The 20252-nt window shown below is 43.7% G+C and overlaps 1 protein-coding gene across 1 annotated transcript in view; it reads right to left on the bottom strand.

The window, feature by feature from the left end:
- KAT2B (lysine acetyltransferase 2B) overlaps window positions 1–20252 on the bottom strand; it is a 100479-nt gene that overhangs the window by 41096 nt on the left and 39131 nt on the right. Inside the window, exons 3-5 of the mRNA XM_060298640.1 lie at window positions 12404–12549; window positions 7326–7418; window positions 5636–5817 (exon numbers count right to left, since the gene is read on the bottom strand). Of these exons, the coding sequence (XP_060154623.1) occupies window positions 5636–5817; window positions 7326–7418; window positions 12404–12549 (421 nt within the window). The remainder of the gene's footprint in view (window positions 1–5635; window positions 5818–7325; window positions 7419–12403; window positions 12550–20252) is intronic.

The following is a 20252-nucleotide window of genomic DNA, read 5'->3' as shown; positions in this document are numbered from 1 at the left end:
ACTGTTGTATACCTGTGCTGATACAGTAGCCACCAGCCACGTGTAACTACTCAGCACTTGTACAAATGAAGAGCTTAATGTTTTTTCTTTCTTCTTCTTTTTTTATTGAAGTACAGTTAGGTTACAATATTATATTAGTTTCAGATGCACAGCAAAGTGATTCAGTTTTATATATACACATATGTGTATATACATACATGTGAATATATAATTCTTTTTCAGATTCTTTTCCCTTATAGGTTATTACAAAATACTGAATATAGTTCCCCGTGCTACAGAGTAGGACTTTGTTATTTATCTGTTTTATATATAGTAGTGTGTATATGTTAATCCCAAACTCCTAATTTATCCCTCCCACTCCTTTCGCCTTTGGTAACCATAAGTTTGTTTTCTTGAAGAGCTTAATTTTTTTTTCATAAATTTATTTATTTATTTAAGTTTTGGCTGTGTTGGGTCTTCGTTGCTGTGTGCGGGCTTTCTCTAGTTGTGGCGAGAGGGGGCTACTCTTTGTTGTGGTGCGCAGGCTTCTCATTGCGGTGGCTTCTCTTGTTGCGGAGCATGGGCTCTAGGCACGCAGGCTTTAATAGTTGTGGCACACAGGCTCAGTAGTTGTGGTTTGCGGGCTCTAGAGCGCAGGCTCAGTAGTTGTGGCGCATGGGCTTAGTTGCTCCACGGCATGTGGGATCTTCCCAGACCAGGGCTCAAACCCTGTGTTCCCTGAATTGGTAGGAGGATTATTAACCACTGCGCCACCAGGGAAGTCCCAAAGAGCTTCATTTTTAATGTTACTTAATTTTAATCAACTTAACATTTACTTTCAACCAACAAGGGCCTACTGTAGAGCACAGGGAACTAGCCTATGATAAACCATAATGGAAAAGAATCTGAAAAAGAATAGATTTATATATATCAATATATCTGAATCACTCTGCTGTACACCTGAAACTAACACACCATTGTAAATCAACTATACTGAAATTTAAAAATACATAAAGGAAAAAATAAAATAAATAAAATTTCCTTTCAAATGGAAATGCTGTGAAATATTTTTCCATTAAACAAAACTTTACTGTTTTGGTAGAACCCCATTTATCTTTAACCACTTAAAATTTAGTGAATGAATTAAAATGTGCTTTAAGTATAAAACACACACTGGATTTGGAAGACTCAGTACCAAAAATACAAAAGTAAAATACATCATTAATAATTGTTCATATTGATTCCATGGTGAAGTGATAATATTTTTATATACTGGGTGAATAAAACACTATTAAAATTAATGTCCTGTGTTTATTTTTTTAATGTAGCTACGAGGAAATGTTAAATCACATATGCGGCTCACTTTTGTGGATCATATTATATCCTATTTGGCAGTGCTGATTTTGTGTCTAAAAGAGCATTTCCATCTATAGGGGTCACAGATGTCAGAGACCCTATTTAAAGACAGATGCTCTTTCTGCTATGGCAATGATAGGTTATAAATACTATCATAAATTCATAAATTCATGTCCCAAAGTGCTTAATAGGTCATTCACTCTCCCCAGAGTAGAGGAAGGCAGCATAGATTATTATCTAGTAAAAATTTTCAAATAATAGGTTGCCATTCATTTCCTCTGAGAATCATTTTTATAGACCTCAGTTTACACTTTGTAGTTTAGTTTTGTTTTTACTTGCAAGACTAATCTTATTTTATAAATCTGTAAGGGCACAGTATGAAAAGACAGAAGATGAGTCAGCGTGTGGTGTTTCGGGGACTGCTCTAGTAAATGACACAGTCCAGGCGTGTGGTGAGACAGAAAGAAGGAAACGGGAATGAATGTGTGCCTTGTCACTGCTCACACGCTCCCCCAAAGACTAACCTGGAGGAGAAGATTATACCTAAACGACTGGTTTCAGGTCTTCTCCAAAGAAGTGAAAGGACAGCTCAGGGATCTTTGTATGCCTAACGGTGACGGCATGGGCGTGCAATTGACTGATGGTTCAAACAACTGTCTCTGACTTCTTAACGGCATCGTGGTGATTTGCAACCACTTTGCTTTCTTTAAAACGTGAACAGAATTGGAGAACTTGACTGCAGAAGACCATGTCATCCTACCTACTTGCTGGACTGAAAATCCTAAGGTTTTCAGCAATTAAGTGACCTCTCCCAGTTCTCCCAAACTAAAGGCTAGTTACTTTTAGAAACCACACTAGAAGCTAGGATTCCCGAGCGCCACTCCACTGTTCTTGCCATGCTCTGTGATAAATACTGCCCTAGATTTACACACCTAATTATGAATGCCCAGGGAGCATGGTGACAGGCTATAACCTCATACAGCAGTAGTTATATACAACTGTTTCACCAAAATCAATTTAGTTATATCTAACTTGCTCAGTATTCTTACAATGCATCTCCCCAGTATAGGCATGACCTCTAATTTTGAGGTCTGCACAACTGAAAATCTAAGGCTAATTATTTGCCACTTTCCTTTAGCATATTCTGTTGGTCAGATGTAAGAAGTCGTATTCCTTTGACACTTTATTTTCCAGTTATTTCCTCGTGAAATTATATTAGCACACCATCATGGAATTCAAGGAATTTCAAAATATGTGTCCAGATTTTTTTCCAACACCAGTGATTTCTGGGGGACATATAAAGGTATATTAAATATATACTTAGATAAATTATTATGGTTAAGTATATTAACATTAATATACCAGATATTTTTAACATATAAAATATTTACGTTTTTCCTTAAGTCAGAACAGAGAGGATAAGTAATTTAAGCAGTTCTACTGTTCAGTCTGCATTTAATTTTTTATTGGCTAGATCCTCACAGGTTAGCTTTGTGAGGAACATAATCGTTTTCTGAGTCTATTCTCTTCCACAGAGAATCCTGTTTCTCCCCATCTTCATGCTGATGTGCACTCCACGAGTTTTCCGCCCCTCGGTCCTAATGGCTACAACTGCTGTAAATTACATGCTGAACCAACAGTCCAGCTCCTGAGGTTCACTGACACGCCACGTGGTGCCTGCAGCTGTAACAGGACCTATTTTGGAGAAGATGGTATCAGTGAGACACCATGCCGCAGCGGCGTGTGGTTTTTTAAATTCCCACGTGGTCGAAACAAGTCTCGCTTGTGATAATGTTCACAGGTTGTTCCTCTCTGCTTCCCTTTCTTCCTCAACACGGCGGTGGTGGGGAAGCCCGGGGGTGGGGGGGGCGGGGGAGGAGGGGTAGACGGGAGGTATATCTACCTTCATTCCCTTATTTATTATTTACAGAGGCTCCTGATCTCCGTCCAGCCTAGAAATCGGCAGGTTGCAGGACAGGCTCACTCAAGCCCCTCGCCGCTTCCCTTCCCCACATCGGACTCCACCCTTCCGCCCTCGGCTGGGGAGAGGAGGCGGGGCCAGCCAGGACCCTGCGGCTGTCTCTCGGAGCCCTTTCTAAAGTGACCCTCAAATCGCTACCCTCTCATCCCACTGCACACACTCCAGCTGAAGAGTCGCGCGCTGGCAGTGACTTGAGTTTTGGAGGGCGTGGGTTGGGGGGAAAGCATGAGTAGCATCTTCCCAGCGCCTGTGCTGTGCGCCAGACGCCAGGCACGGGCCACCTGAGGGGACACACAACAGCCATGGGACCGGGCAGAGGAAGAAACAGAAGGTCCAGGAGACGAGGTGAGAGCTCTAACACACACACAGAACTGGGGAGGGATGGAGCCATGGTTCAAGCCCATCGCTCATTCCAGAACTCGACTTCTATTTTTTACGACTCCTTGAGTCTTCATAAGTGCCGCCCATTTCTTGGTAATTCCCAAGTGCTACACAGTATTTTTATTCTGTTTTCTAAAATACAGCATTAACTCCCGTGCTGCTTCACAATTAATTCTCCTTCTTGATGAAACAATCTTTCCTCTCTTAAGGGCGGCAAATATTGGGAATTCCCTGGTGGTCCAGTGGTTAGAAATCCGTGCTGCCACTGCAGGGGTCACGGGTTCAATCCCTGTTCAGGGAACTAAGATCCCACAAGTTGGCACGACCAAAGGAAAAAAACACAAAGACAGACAAAAAATGACAAAAACAAACAAAAAGAGAGGCAAATATTTTCAGGGGTTTGGCTTTGACAGATATCCAGCTTTGTCAGTCGTTCACAGATGGAGTTAAAAGACACATATTTTTGAGAGTTCTATTATCTCAACTCATAAACAGGAGTAACGATGCTATAGGAACTACTGTTAATATAAAACTCTGAAATGAAGGTGTGAAAATGAAGACATAATTTAAAAAGTTGATTTTGAAGAAATCTGTAAATTTTACAATTATTAAGATAAAATACTTTATAACTCAAATTGTATATATTGTAAAAGGGGAGAAAAGAGGGAAAGGGGGTTTTACTCATGAAATCAGGTCAGTGATCAGAGAGAAAAGCTTATCTTCAACTACACCCATTCCTCTTTGTCATCCGCTGTTACAGAAAATAACCTGGGTACAAGTGGTCTTTACAAGCTGTCGAAAAACACTGCCTATTTTAAATCGGGGTTGGGGTGGGGGGGGACCCTGAAGCAAGCTTGATGTGCCTATAAAATATAAATGGGAAAAGTTATAAAAAGGGTGAACAGAATGGATAATACAAGTCACTGTCTTACTTAAATAAAAATAAATGTAAGTCATTCTGTTTTGTAGGGCCCATGTTTATGACTCTTAAGTCAATTCTATTATTCTGCAAGTCATAAGTAATAAAAATAAATTCCCACTTTAGAAAAATGTGTAATTCTTGGATGTGTAATCCAGGAATATGTTTGATGTCCACCAATAGGGACATGATTAGGTAAATTACAGTACATCGATTCAACAGACTATAATACAACCAGTAAAACGTCTGAATGGGGGACAAAAAGGATGCAAATTTTGTATTTTCTTTCATTCTAACAAACGTAAAATATCTATTTAAAGGGACAGTGACTGTAAGACAATATGTATAACGATACTATTTATACCATGCCGCTGGGACTATGGTGATCTTTCCTTCTTTAAAAAAAAATTTTAACACTATTATATTCACGGTCATTGCTTATTTTTTTTAATGATGTCTCTATATAATAATTACAGAGTCAGTATAATTATGTAGATCAACAGTGCTCGATAGAAATACCATGCAAGCCACACATGTAAATGTAAGCCACACGTTTAAATTTCCCAGTAAGTCACATTAAAAAAGTAAAAAGAAACGGGTGAAATTAACTTTAATATATTCTATTTAATTCAATATTTCCAAAATATTACCATTTCAACCCGTAATCAATATAAAAATCTATTAAACTATTAATGAAATAGTTGACATTCTTTTTTTCTTTTTTTGTACCGTCTTAGAAATCTCCATTCATGCCAGCCACACTTCAAGGGCTCAGTGACCACATGTGGCTGGCAACTATCGTATTAAAGAGTTCAGGTCTAGATGATTTGGATCCCTCACCCTCCAAAACATCACGCTATGAATGAAGAGTAGGAATCTGGGGAGTTAAGTTCGACGTTCTCTCTAACTGATGGAGTCCCGTGATAACTGGGCAACCCTCTGCTTGCAGAGGCAAGTAGCAATGTTACGTCTGCAACGTACTTTATGGGCCAAAGAAGAAGAACTGCCCGTCTGCTTACCTTGTATAGTTCTCCTTGTATCCAGAAATATCATCGTTGGGGGATCGCAGTCTTCGTTGAGATGGAGCCTCCAGATGCCAATAGTTGATGCGGTTCAGGAACATTTTTGCCAACTCAACTATTGTTTGCCTTTCTTTGGATGGCAGGTGACTAAATTTGTACTGTACAAAGTTATTCACACCCTTAAAAGGAGGAAAGGCAATTTATTCACGCAGCTGTGCAATCCTGAACACTCACATAGTCAGCCCCGTTGGTGGTCATTAGCAAAAGAAAAGACATTTCTCTATTCACAAAAACCTCTTCCTTTTCCCTCTTAGAAAACAGGAATGCCCAGAAGGAATCATGCCCCAGATCACAGTCTATGAAAAGTGACAAGACACAGAGGCTGTGAGTTGCAATTCTATGACTGCTGCAATCGTGACGTGCTAAAGAAAAATTCAAAATCACGGACCGAAAAAGTCAAAACCCCATAAACAATAAAATATGGCTCTTTTGCAGCATAACTCTTGCTGTACTGTCAACACAGTAGCTCACATATAATGAGATTCTTGGATAAATATAATGTTTTTACATTCATAAAATTTTAATTTCTGAACTAAACCACTAGAATTTGAACTTTTACTATCCTCTTTCGGTTTTAGTAAACCTACCAAAAGAAAATTCTTATTCAAAATTATGACCTTTTAAAATAATAATCTGTGGATTTGTGGATTAAATTTAATCTTTCTTCAGAACACTCCCATCTAATTTAATTTCAAATAAAGGAACAATGAATTCTTATTTCGTAGGGATTGGAGACAACGTTTTTTCTATGAAAAACTAACTGATAAAATACATTTATTTGTTTCTGATATCATGTCTTCTGTAATTATTCTCATCAAGAAATTCAGTCCAGAGTATCTGAGATTTACTTAGGCGAACAATGATGGGCCAAAAAATTGATACTGATGAGAAATCCTGACAACACCTAATAGAAAAGGTCTATACATATCAACAGATTCCCCAAGTAAATCTCGGCTTCTTTACAGGAATCTTAATGTACCAGGAAGCCAATTTCTGCAAACAAAATCTCATTTCTTTTCTGTGCTTGCTTTTTAGTTGACTTACAATGTTTTTCACATTGCTCCTGAATTCCCTCGCCTCAATAGACTTTTCAACAGTGCAAACAGAGGGACAAAGACTTAATTTTAAAACATCAACACTGGGGCTTCCCTGGAGGCACAGTGGTTGAGAGTCCGCCTGCCGATGCAAGGGACACGGGTTCGTGCCCCGGTCCGGGAAGATCCCACATGCCGCGGAGCGGCTGGGCCCGTGAGCCATGGCCGCTGAGCCTGCGCGTCCGGAGCCTGTGCTCCGCAACGGGAGAGGCCACAACAGTGAGAGGCCCGTGAACCGCAAAAACAAACAAACAAAAATCAACACCAAGAAACAGCCCATTTCATGTGTTCTGACGAACTACATGCTCTATTAATTTTTTTCTTTCCCAAACACACAGTGAATTCTGAGCGTTCAGCAACCCTAAGAGACACAAGCTAGATCATTTATTACATTAAGTATTCACTTCCGATCCAAAGGGCCCAAGACAATTCCTACCGACTTGAACATCTCTAAGCCATCAATGAGGATGAAAATGAGAACGTTTGTTCAGCCTTAAAGCACTAAAAAAGGGGCTTCTCTTGTATCTCTTTACCTGTTCAATGCTAGGTTTCTCAAATGGGGGTTTCTTCTCCAAAGAGCCTTCAACCACAGGTTTTCCTCTTTGTAAAATAGACTTTCTCAAGAGCTGTAAGGAAATCATTTAAAAAAAATCAGTCAGTGTCACACACACACACACACACACACACACACACACACACACAGACAGACACTATGGACTCTCCAAGCTTACAATCTTGCTGGGAAAAAAAGGCCACATTAATCTAGAAAAATGGTACAGATAAACTGGTTTGCAAGGCAGAAATAGAGACACAGATGTAGAGAACAAACTTATGGACACCAAGGGGGGAAAAGGGGGATGGAATGAATTGGGAGATTGGGATTAACATATATACACTAATATGTATAAAACAGATTACTAATGAGAACTACTAATGAGAACTTGCTATATAGCCCAGGGAACTCCACTTCACTGTACAGTGGAAATTAACACAACATTGTAAAACAACTACACCTCAATTGAAAAAGAAAAAAGATTACAAATATTTTCTCCCATTCTGTTGTTTGCCTTTTAGCTTTATTTATGGTCTCTATAATTTTTTTTTATTTTAATTTACTTAATGTGTCAACTCTTCCTGTTTTTGTTTATCAGAATTTAGGTCTTAACGATACTTCTAAATAATATTAATAATGTTGTCTTGCTTAATACTAATAATATCATAAAAGTATTACAAAACCTTAAAAAAAAAAAGAGGCCACATAATGGAGCTGGGCCAGGCCATACCATGCTGTCTTCCCACATACAAAAGGAAAAAAAAAAAAAAAAAAGGTTGGCAGAAGAGAAATTCCAAATAAGTTGCAAAGGCAGTAAGTGCAGTATAAAGCCCAGAGGATGAGAGCTCAGAAGTCTGCCTTACCGAGGGAAGATGTCACACAAGAGGAAGGGTATAAACTGAGTCTGGAAGGGAGGACAAACATGAAACACAACAAGAGGACGGAAAAGCATTTGCAGGAAGGTGAGGTAGGAGGTCAGCCTTGGAGGGAATTTAAGCGCTCAGTACAGTTGAGGCTGCATCAGTTGGAGGTTAGAAGCCCCATTTAAACTTTGATGTTATTTTTTTCCTAAGATATTTAATCAGCCAAGATGTGGATTAAAGGTAATACGTACGAGTAACAAATTTAGCATTCTTTTTTGTTTGTTTGTTTTTGTCTTTTTGTTTTTGGCGGTGCCTTCGGCATGCACATGCAGGCTGCAATCATGACGTGCTAAAGAAAAATCTTAGTTCCCTGACCAGGGATTAAATCCACGCCCCCTGCAGTGGAATGAATTCCACTGGACCACCAGGGAATTCATTTTAACATCTTATTTTGAGACATTTTAAGCTTAGGCTTTTCTCTGAAATACACAGTATCTCACACCCCACACACACACACACACACACACACACACACACACACACACACACACACACACACACACACACACACACACACACACACACAGCCTTCAAAGGGAAGCTACCATATTCTATTTATCTTAATTACATGTTAGTAAATCCTTAGATCAACAACATGGGTGACTACCAGGTAACGCAATTTGCCTTCACGCCCATGGCCAGAGCTGGGAGAAGCTAAACACTTCGTGTTCTGGGCAGCCGGGAGCACACAGCCGCGCCACACCTTTCCTGCTCACTCGCCCCTCCCCACTCTGTTCGTGCCTTCTGCTGACCCAGAGGCTGGTGGACACTGCACCCTCTGCACACACCCACCCAGGCCGCTGCAGATGTGCTCATGCTCTGGATGGCCTGATTTAAACCCCTGAAAGGCCGAGGTCCACTGTGTGCGCAAGGGCTGTGTGTGACGGCTGTGTGTCGCACGCATAATCCAGGGCCCAGGCTCTTCCGGAAGGAATTCCGTAGGGCTCTCAATTGGCAACTTTCACTGTTGAGGTCTTTTTTCATTTCCTCTCCATCCACAGAATGCGGGCCAAGCGTTCTGGCATCTCAACGCCCATAAAACAAAAACGTCGCTCTTAATCCCTGCCATTGGAATTTAAAGCCCTCAAAGAGCAAATATCAGAGAGTAAAAAGAACGCGGAACCACTCGTTAAGACCTAGTTTGAAAATAAATTTGATCTTGAAATTCTTTACCTTCAACCTTTGCTTGAACCTTCAGTAACCTTTACACATGGGCCAGTTATGATATACGACCATGCATTCATTCATTCACTCATTTATTTATTACATATTTATTTATTTATTACACATTTATTTACATCTTTCTCTCCTTTCTCCACTGATTGCCTTTTCAATAGAAACAAAACATGGCAAACTTTCTCCCAGGAGTTAGTGGAAATAGACGAACCCCCAAGGTTGAAGAACACCCTGTGTGCCCCCTGAGCCGGGTCTTATAAGGGCCTCATTTCCTTCTAGAGGTGCCAAATAAATTACTCACATGTAGTATTTGCTGATCTTATCAATGTATCATGCCCATCTTTACAAAAATAAAGGTGCCATGATGATAAGTTGTTGTATGTGTTTCTAAGGATATAAAAAGACTGATTATCAAATTTAGATACAAATAATTCTGGCTGCCTACATTTTTGTCCAGTTAAAGTAAGACCATTTGGGAACTTGACCCACTGAGGGTTTCAGTTTGGAGGTAGATGGATGAACTGGGGAGGTGTCGAATCTCCGCTTCTTCATCTACAAAAGGATGAAGCTGGGATAAAATAGGCGTATATACGAAGACTTTAATAATAGCAGCAAGGATTTGCTTCCGGACTTTTGCCAGGCACTCTCTGTGGCTCTGTATCTGTATTACCTCATTAATCCTCCTAACAACCTCTTGAAGTAGGTGCTATCATTGTCTATAGATAAGGAAACACGACTTGCCTGAGGTCACATTCACTAAGTGATGAAGCCAGGATTGGGACCCAGCTATAGCTGAGCTCCAGAACCACGCTGACAAACACTAGGATAAAATGAGCTTCAGGAAGCAGCTTTTCACCGAGTTCATTTTCAACCTCTAAGGCAGAAGCTTCCAAAATGCTACTAAAATGCACAATAACATTTTAATTTAATTTAATTATGGAGACATAAGAGACACAGGAACTCCTCTTCCGAAACTAAGAAACGGATGATTTATAACTTATTTGCCCCAAGAATGACTTTGGGGGAGGAGAGGGGAGAATGCTGAATATTTTGGATTTTGTTCTCAAGAGCAAAGATATTTGCATGGCTAAAGATGAGAGAGGTAAGAAGGGGAGAGAGAAAACATACTTCAAAGCGAAGCAGTGTTTTCTGGCCTGTTGGTTGGTTATAAACAGAACCTAGAGGAGGCCGACAGGATGGAAACCTTCCCTTCCAGCAGGGCGGTGAGGAACCGCCCGCCAGGGAGCTGAGTTCCAAGACAAATAATAGCTGCAGTCATGCAGACGTTGTTTTCCTTCAACTAAGGCCTTTTTCCAAAGAAGCTCTAAACAGTATGAACCTGCCAGGGTTCAGTCCAGATGACTCAGGCCTCACGGTCATGTCAACAAGTTGTCACCTGGAGCAGCCTGGCGCCTGCTAATGGCTGTGGTCTCTCTCCCTTGCCTTCTCCTCCCTCCCCCTACACCCCGCCCCAACATTTACCGTTTTAGTGTTAACAGCCCCACGTGACTCCACAAGTTGAAAATAGAATTCCCTCTCCCACTCCTGTTCCCCATCGACCCCCCAAACCCCAGTAGTACAATAAAAAACAAAAGTTAATAAAAGGGGAAAAGGGAAAATCACATATTTCAAGTAAATTCAGACCCCTCTGCTCTCACCAACGTTCTAAGAATTGGGTATAAAATTTGCCCTGAGATTCCTAGCAGCCAAAGCAAAAGAGGAAACTCAAAGGAAAATGGATCTCTCCTTGTCATACAAAATGAAGCCCAGCCCTCATTAGGAGAGGCAAACTTTTCCTGGCTGTAAGCCCCGAGGGGAAGGGGAGTGTTTGGGGTTTTGTTTTTGTTTTTAGAGATCCTTATAAGGGTTACACAATACAACATAATCAACAGTGCCCTCAGTAGCAGGTTCTGGGTCTTTTTAAATTATTCCTTCTGTCGGCCTCCTTTGTGCATCTATTTTTGGCAACCTGAATTTCCCCTCTCCATTTTCCCACCCCCGGTTTCCCTCCCCCATCTGTCAGTCTTGATCGCCAGCACCAGCGTGGGGAGACCCATATCAGTGGGAAAGGAGGGGCTGGGACCCAATGGAGCTGAGGCAGAGCCATGAAGAGGCAGAGGCGGGGAGTGGCAGCAGTGCTAGGTGACTGGTGTCAACAGGCACAGAGAACAGCAGTAAGACGCCAAAACAAATCCGGAAATTCTTGATTCCTCCCCTTGAAGAGTCGAGGTCTTATCTTAGCAGCATCCCTCCAGCCACTTCTCCTGCCTCCCCCTGCCGCCTGGGCCCCACCATGCTGGGGGGTCACGTCCAGCTCACTCGGAACATGGTCTACACGCCCCTGCCTGGAAGGCGCTTCCCCGGCCCTTTTCAGGGGTGGCTCTCATGCCCCCGCTGTGGTTTCTGCTCAACTGTCATCGCAGACAGGCCTTTCCTAACTGCTCTTCCTTAGCACCAGGTCGCCACAGCCCCCCGGCATCCCTGCCATTCTGATGCCACTTCCCCTGCTTTGTCTCTCTTCACAGCACTTATCACCACCAGCAAACATACTGTTGACTTGTTGATTGTCTGCCTCTCTTACTGAAATGTAAACTCCATGAGGGCAAGGACTTTGTTTTGCCCACTGATCTATCCCTCATGCCTACACGAGTGCCATGCATAGAGCAGGTATGTGGTAAGTTCTTGTTGGATGGATGGATAGGCAATGGAAAGAAATCTATAAGCGCATAAAGATATTCAGCTCTGTGTACAAGTAGGAAGGCTCTCGAGGAGAGTGATGTGCTCAAAGTACAGTGGGTCATTTTAGAGAGTCCCTCACGGAGAAACACATGCTCCTGCAAACCCGAGGGCCAGACGTATCTAAGTTGAGAGCGTTCCCACGTGACCTGGCCCATTGATAATGAGCATGTCTGAACAGTGAGAGAAAGAAGAAAAGCCCTTCAAAATGTGGAAGTCTCACCTTGAATAGGTAGAAATAAACTTGTTTGGTATCTGCATCTTCTTCCTTGTGGACACAGGTAAAGAGATATTCCACATCCAACACGATTCCCAGGAGTCTGTTCATTTCTTCCTCTGACACATTCTCCAGGTGAGAAACGTGAGCGGCTTAAGATAAAGATCAAAGGAACACAGGTGAGAAGTAGATGGAAACCACCAACAGTCTCCATGTTAAAATGGAACATTCGGGAATTCTCTGGCGGTCCAGTGGTTAGGACTCCGTGCTTTCACTGCAGAGGGCCCGAGTTTGATCCCTGGCTGGGGAACTAAGATCCCACAAGCTGAGTGGTGCAGCCAAAAAATAAGAATAAAATAAAAATTGGACTTCCCGGGTGGCAAAGTGGTTAAGAATCTTCCTGCCAATGCAGGGGACATGGGTTGGAGCCCTGGTCCGGGAAGGTCCCACATGCCATGGAGCAACTAAGCCCGTGTGCCACAACTACTGAGCCTGCACCTAGAGGCTGCGAGCCACAACTACTGAGCCTGCGTGCCACAACTACTGAAGCCTGCGCGCCTAGAGCCTGTGCTCCACAACAAGAGAAGCCACCGCGATGAGAAGCCCGCGCACCACAACGAAGAGTAGCCCCTGCTGGCCGCAACTACAGAGAAAGCCCGCGCGCAGCAACGAAGAGCCAACACAGCCAAAAATAAATTTTAATAATAATAAAATAAAATAGAACATCCTCTCCCAGGAACCTTCTGGAATCAGACTGCACTGTCAATAGAGGAACTTTCTGAACGTTCCTGAACTTTCTGAACCCCTATAAGACTGATATCTTCACACAAAATCGACTTATAATTGTAAGAGACCACCACCTTGTTAAGCACGAGCCTCCCCCTCCAACACTGAAAATGACCAGCGGCTAATGTACGGTTTTAAGATCTGGAACTTGTTGGCACCAAGTCTGAGTACGACGGTGTTAAATTCTTATATGTTTCCATATAAGCCGATTTTCATCGTGCCAAGAGGGTCCTGTGGTCCTACAGGCTGGATCCAGGATTTGAGGACTGCGGGTTCAGAAGGACCCCAAAACCAGGCTCCCTAAAGGTTTAGCGCTAAGTCCTGTGAACAGTTCTGTGAACAGTTCTGGTGGCCAAGAATATCACATATCAGGAACGACCAAAAAAGAGTTTCAGTAAAAACTGAATGAAGGCCCTTTTCCTCAGCCCTCCTGAGATGCAGTGAAACCTCACTATCTCTGCAGCAAAGCCCCAAGGCCTGTCTGAGTTTGAGATTCAACGCCCTGCACAGTCACGCTCCAAACCCACCTCTCCTACCTTTATTCTGTTGTCTCACTATCATTAAGTGGCATATCCATCACCCTCCTCCCCTCCCACACCCCTGTCCTCTCTTCTTCCCAAATCCAGCCCATTTTTCAAGATGAACATGTTTTATCCTCAAAATAATCCTATGAAGTAGGGATGAGTAGCCCCATTTTACGGTTGAGGGAACGGAGGCCCACAGAGACTGAATGCTGTTTCCTCCAATGTCAATTGGCCAACAAGGCAGAGCTGGGGTCTGAAAGCAAAGGATGTTTGACCCAAATTCTGAAGCACCCACGCACATAGTTTTTGGATGACTAGGTGATTCACTTCAAGCCCCTTTCTCTTGAAAGGGACTCTCTCTAGGTAAGCCATCCAACACCCAACCAGGAGCCCAGGAGCACCTTGGGCGGGACCGTGGCTCTCAGGTCTGTGTCCCCAGAACTAATCACTACGCTCACTGTGCTAACAGGCACTGCCCTTCAAGAGCGATCCATTTCAGGTATGTTGACTGAAAATGCTTGGACCTAGAAGCGCTTGAGATGACTTCTAAGGAAAGATTAAACTATGGAGAAGGGTAGGCTTTTCCTTGCCTTTTTAAAGGGAGTTGGAACTAAAGATTCTCGAGGAACAATCCAGGTGTCAAGCATGGGTCAGGCTACTCCACAGACCAAACCATGAAGCCCGGGCCGAAGTCTGGGATAGAGAACGCAGCTGGTACCCCACCCAGATCCCCTTCCCTTACCACCTCAGAGCACATCTCCTGACCTCCAGCTGCCAGCAGCTCTATTCCCTCCTGTCACCATAATCTGCTCTGCCACCTACACGCCCCTCAAGAGCAGCCTTCAAGTTGGCGTATAAAGACGCCAGTTGCCCCGCCCCTCGGGGGGAAGAACTCTGAGCTAAGTGTTCCAGACCAGCTCTCACATCTTCCCCACAGAATTATCCACCTGTTGCCCACAGCGGGAACTGGCTTAATAATGCACCCATATCGGCCACTGTCTCCTCCTGGTCTCACTTTCCCACTCCCCTACCTCCATCCCAAATAAACTAGGACTTGCACTCAGATCCTCGTCTTTGACTCTGCGTCTGTGGGACCTCCAACGAAGATATCCGATCAAAAGCATTTTCAGAGAGGTAAGAGGATTACATACCAAGAGGGTGGGCCTTCCACGCGTCCATGAGGAAGCCAGATTAAAGGGGTTCAAGTTAGAGGGGCAGAGGCCACCCACCTTTCATTCCTTTCTAATGCAGAAAAGCAATGGAAAGGCAGAGGGAAGGTCCCAAGTCACGGGCCATTGGTGATGCGCGTAGGTGTGTACACACCTACATGTGCACGGGTGTGCACCTCTAGACAGCGTTTCTAACAGGGAAGAGGGGAGGAAGGAAATTTGGTGAGGTCTGCCTTAGGTACCATAGATACATCCACAGATACATCTCAACTTGACAACGCCAACACTGTATTACTACATTATGTACACACGAACGTCAGTATTCAAATCTATTACTTTCTACTTGGCTCTACAATACGTGGCTTCATCACTTTCTAATAGATGCCCTTTTAGGTAGAACATGGGCTGGGTCATCTTGTTTTCTCAGGAATGCAAAATTTTCTTGAGGTTAGTCCGAAGCCTTTGGGAGACAGGCCTTATTCTGACAAGTAGGTCAAAATTTTTATGTCACTTATTTACAGAAACAATTTTATTTAAGACTGTTTTGGGCTTGTAATGTTTTCATCTCTTTCCAGTGATAAGTTATGAAAGCAATCAGTCTCCAATATAATATAAATGCCTTCAGATTCTCCAAAATATGAAACAGTCTAATTAAGGTGCTAACATATAGTGGCTTTAACTCGTAGAAGTATACGCCATGATTCACTTTTGAAACCAGTGGTTCACTTTCTTTAAGCCACAAATGCTTTGCCCAGATAAATCCTTAATCAGAATTTAGAAAGAGCTGCTCTTTCTAAACAGAGGTTGAAACAGAGGTTGGAAGCTCCAATTTTCAAAATGGGGTGGGAGTTGGGTGGGGCCCAGCATCCCCTCCCCTTGTTGGGGCTCTAAGCTGCATGCTTTGAAAACCACGATATTCTGAAGAGACTAGATAAAACTTAAAATGCTTAAGACATGAGACCTGAGGAGGTCCATTTCCTTCTGATTCTGTGCATAAGGAAATCCATAATCTCTCCTCCAAGCTCTGTGTGTGACCCCAAGTACAGAGGACTAGAGCTGGAGATATGGGGAAATGGAAAGGAAGCTGCAGGTTCCCAGAGGGAGGAAGGGCGAGGCTGTGCTGGACAAATGGGGGTGTTCCTCACAGCTGAGAGGGTAGGAATCTTCCTCCAAGAATAAAGGAAGGGTGGGTCGGGGGGTGAAGGGAGCTATACTGAGGCAGAAGGATGACAGTGCACGAAAAGGGTTAAGCTTCCTAGAATGAACGATGGGGTGGGGTGGGGGAAGATTAGATGAAAACAGAGGGAGTGGACCATCTACTTGAGAAGGAAAAAAGCAGCTCTGGACAAGTTGCCATGAAAGAGAAGCTTCCGTAGAGTGAGAAAGCCGGCACGGGCAGATACAACCACGCTGCATCAGTGTGTAGTCGTCTGCACCTGCCCGTTCTCAGACTCTCCAAGCATGGGCCCCTTTCACCAACACTCCTTTTCAGTCTCTGAGCATCTAGCACTCAGCTTTTCCCTCTCATCAAATCCACATCACCAGCTAACGTCTCCTCCCACCCGAATCATCCATCCCCACACCCTACCTCACCACCTCGCCATCCCAACAACCAGTGCACCACCATCCCGGCAAACTTGACTCCAGGATTAAAATCCTCAAGGCCATCCTCAAAACAGCAACTCCCTCTTGCCAAGGAACCTGGCACTCACTCCTTCACTGTCCTTCATCCCCCAACCAGTGCCACCACCGGATGGACGCAGCTGAGCTTTCCCACCCCTACCTTTGTGATCACTGGGATCTCAAGCCCACGGCACAAAACAACCCCCAGACTGCTCTGCTGCCATGGGAGTCTCCCTAAAGCCCCACTGTCCTCATCAACCCCATCTCCACCAAATCCAGAGACGTCTCCTGACTCTTGGGGGCTGCTGAGCAGAATTAGATAGACCCCACAGTCAACACCACGTCATGCCAACACCCAGATACACTTCACTCTAACTGTAAAGCGAACTACTTACTGAACTCGTATTTAACTAAAAAGAGCCACTTATTATTGAAAAAAAAAAAACCTCTTAATGTTTTCCAAAGAAACCTTTTTGATGCAAATAAGCTCCCTTTGATGAACCAAAAGCATATTTTCTTGAAGAGATATGCCTCTATTATTTACAAGCCTGGAGGCATATATTAAAAAAATAAAAATCGGGCTTCCCTGGTGGCTCAGTGGTTGAGAGTCCGCCTGCCGATGCAGGGGACGCGGGTTCGAGCCCCGGTCCGGGAAGATCCCACATGCCACGGAGCAGCTGGGCCCGTGAGCCATGGCCGCTGAGCCTGCGTGTCCGGAGCCTGTGCTCCGCAACGGGAGAGGCCACAACAGTGAGAGGCCCGCGTACCGCAAAAAAAAATAATAATAAAAATCTGTAGACTACAATGTACACATCTGCAGCAGTTAATCGGCCACAGAACTCGTAACACTGAGTCAAGGCCATTTAAAGCTTTGATACATGTTCCCTCATGCATCTTCCCAATAAAGTTTTCATCCATGTGCATCCTACCAGCAGTGTGCTAGAACACCCCCTTCCCCGCGCTTGCCAACAGTGAAGAATCATGCTCAGTCATTTCATCAGTCTTTTGAAAATTAATCAGGGTCCCCCACTGTTTTGATTTGCATTCGCTGGAACGCCCTTGGAGTTGTTTGTTTTTCATGTTACTGGCCATTTGTATTTGTTCTTTTGTGCACTACCTATTCACGCCCTCTGCCTGCTTTTTTAGGATGTGGGTCTTTTTCTCATTGCTTGAAAGAGCTTTCTGTCTACCCTCCTGGATTTCATTGGGGGTTTTGTTTGTTAGGTTGTGGTTTGGTTATATAGGAATTTTACATTTTTCAGAAAGTCAAATGTATGTCTGGCATTTCTTTAAGGTCTTGCTTGCAAAGGTCTTTCCCATAAAACCAAAAGATGACAAAAATGTATTTTCTCCTAGCTCTTCAACAGGTTTGTTCTCAACATTTAAAACATTCCTCCACTGAAACATCAATATCATAAAAGACCAAAAATAAGAAAAAAAAAAAAGGGCAGAGGAACCGTTCCATGTCGGAGAAGACTAAAGAGGCCAGCTGTGATGTTGTGATTTATATAAAGAAACATATATTTGGTCTTTGTCTCCTTTCCTAGCACAGTTTCCTAGTAAACTTTCCAAATCTCTTGGAATTTCATAAGTAAAGGTGAAAGGAGTGTCTGTTGTTATTCCTAACGTGTCCCTTTTGACCACACCTGAGCTTCTGTGAATGGGCTTTTGGAAAGCCCCTACTGATGGGGATTGGTTGCCAGGGGAACCAAACCCGTGATGAGAAGGTTGGAACTCAGCCAGCCCCCTCCACCTCCCCAGGAGAGAAGGGGGTCTGGAGGCTGAGCTAATCACTAATCAATCACTATGCCTATGTAAACAAGACCTCCGTTAAAACCCCTAACTGAAGGGCATGTGAAGGTTCCAGTAGCTGAAGCCTGGAGGCGCTGGGAGGGCAGCTCGCTTGGACACGGCAGAGGAGCTTTGGGCTCCTTCCACCCCACCCTGCCCTGTGCATCTCTTCCATCTGGCTGTTCCTGACTTGCATCCTTTTTATAGAAAGCCAGAAATCTAGTAAGTGAACTGTTTTCCTGAGAACTCTGAGCCGCTCTAGAAAATTATCCAACTCGAGGAGGGGGCCGTAGGAACCTCTGATACACAGCCCATCAGTCAGAAGCACGGGTTAGGACCTGAGCTTGGGATCGGCATCTGAGCCCTTACCCTGTGGGGTCTGTACTAGTTACAGGCAGATCGCAGCAGAATCCAGTTAAGTCGCAGGACACCCAGTCAGTGTCTGCTGGAGAGCTGGAGAACCGCTCGGTGTGGAAAAACCTGCACATCTGGTGTCAGAAGCCTTCCGCAAGTGCTGGGTGTGAGAAGACTCACTGTTTTCCGTTCACATGACAACTAAATACATATGTAATTCTAGACTGGGTGCTTAATGGAGAGGAAAATACGCTCGCAAAGACATTTTGGGGTCAACTATAAAACTGGAATACAAGCAGCAGATTAAGTATTACATTAATGTTAATATTTACTGAAGTTGGTAACTAAACAGAGGTTATGTAAAAGAATATCTGGGAATTCCCTGGCGGTCCTGTGGTTGGGACTCGGCGCTTTCACTGCCGTGGTCCAGGTTTGATCCCCGGCCGGGGAACTAAGATCTTGCATGCAGTGCGGTGTGGCCAAAAAAACTAAAAATTAAAAAAAAAAAAAGAATATCCTTAAATTTAGAAAATACATACTTATGTATTTAAGAGGAAAAAACCAGGATGTAAATGCAACTTATTCTCATATGGTCCAGGAAAAAAGTATAATACATACAAATACACACACACACACAGACTCGTATATATCAGTCTGTGTGTGTATCTGTGTGTGTGCACACGCAGGCACACGCAAACATACATATGAGAGCAAATGACAAAGCAAATAGGGTAAAATGTTACCAATAGGTAAATCTGGGCAAAAGATACATGGGATGCTCCTTGTTACTATTCTCATCATGACTTTTCTGTAAGTTTGAAATTATTTTCAAATAAATAGTTTTTTAAAAAAATCATCCTTCCATCTAGAATTTGATAATCAGAGGTAAAAGGACCCTACTTTCATTTCAAATTGTCTTCCAAGAGCCTGGTACAAAGCATCCACATAATTACCCAAGAATGGCCAACCCTTGACCTGTGGGAAAAGCTCCCTTCTGCTGAGCGCTGTTGCCCACAGTGTCCAGGGCATGGGGGCGCAGGGGGACGCGGGGGACGCGGTGCATCAAGGACTGGGTGGCCACCACCTTGCATCTCCCAGCAGGGTGGACCCTACCACCCCGCAGGGCTGAGTCAGACTTGCAAACACCCAGGGTGCCAGAGCGACCTGCCAAAACCTGCTGCCAGGAACCACAGTGCAGCTGTGGCCTCGCTGGGAACAGGAAACGCACTGTCACCGCAGGCTGTGACCTTCACTCACTCAGCTCTGGCCCCGTAGACTTGTCCCGCACTTCTGCGGACAGCCTGCCAGTCCTCACACACCCTGCGGCGGGAACAGGCGGCTGCTGGGCAGGCTGCTGCTACCACAGCTCCGCTCCTCTGGACCAGAAAGAAAGCAAAGGGCACAGCATCTGTAGGATCTGTGAGCTGTTCAAACATAGTTTTTGTTCATGGGAATTTGAGGTCAAGGCTAGAAGAGGTCAAATGAAGTCTTTCAATGAAAGCTTCTGAACTGACTATGTGCAAAAGGCTTATAATTTAACGGTAGTTTCCTAAAATGGAAAAGAATCTGAAAAAGGATAGATAAACTGAATCACTTTGCTGTACACCT

This window comes from Globicephala melas, chromosome 4 (genome assembly GCF_963455315.2).
Source record: "Globicephala melas chromosome 4, mGloMel1.2, whole genome shotgun sequence".
Classification (NCBI taxonomy): Eukaryota; Metazoa; Chordata; class Mammalia; order Artiodactyla; family Delphinidae; genus Globicephala; species Globicephala melas.
Note: the sequence above shows the minus strand (reverse complement) of the source record. Positions and strands in the feature narration are given on the sequence as shown.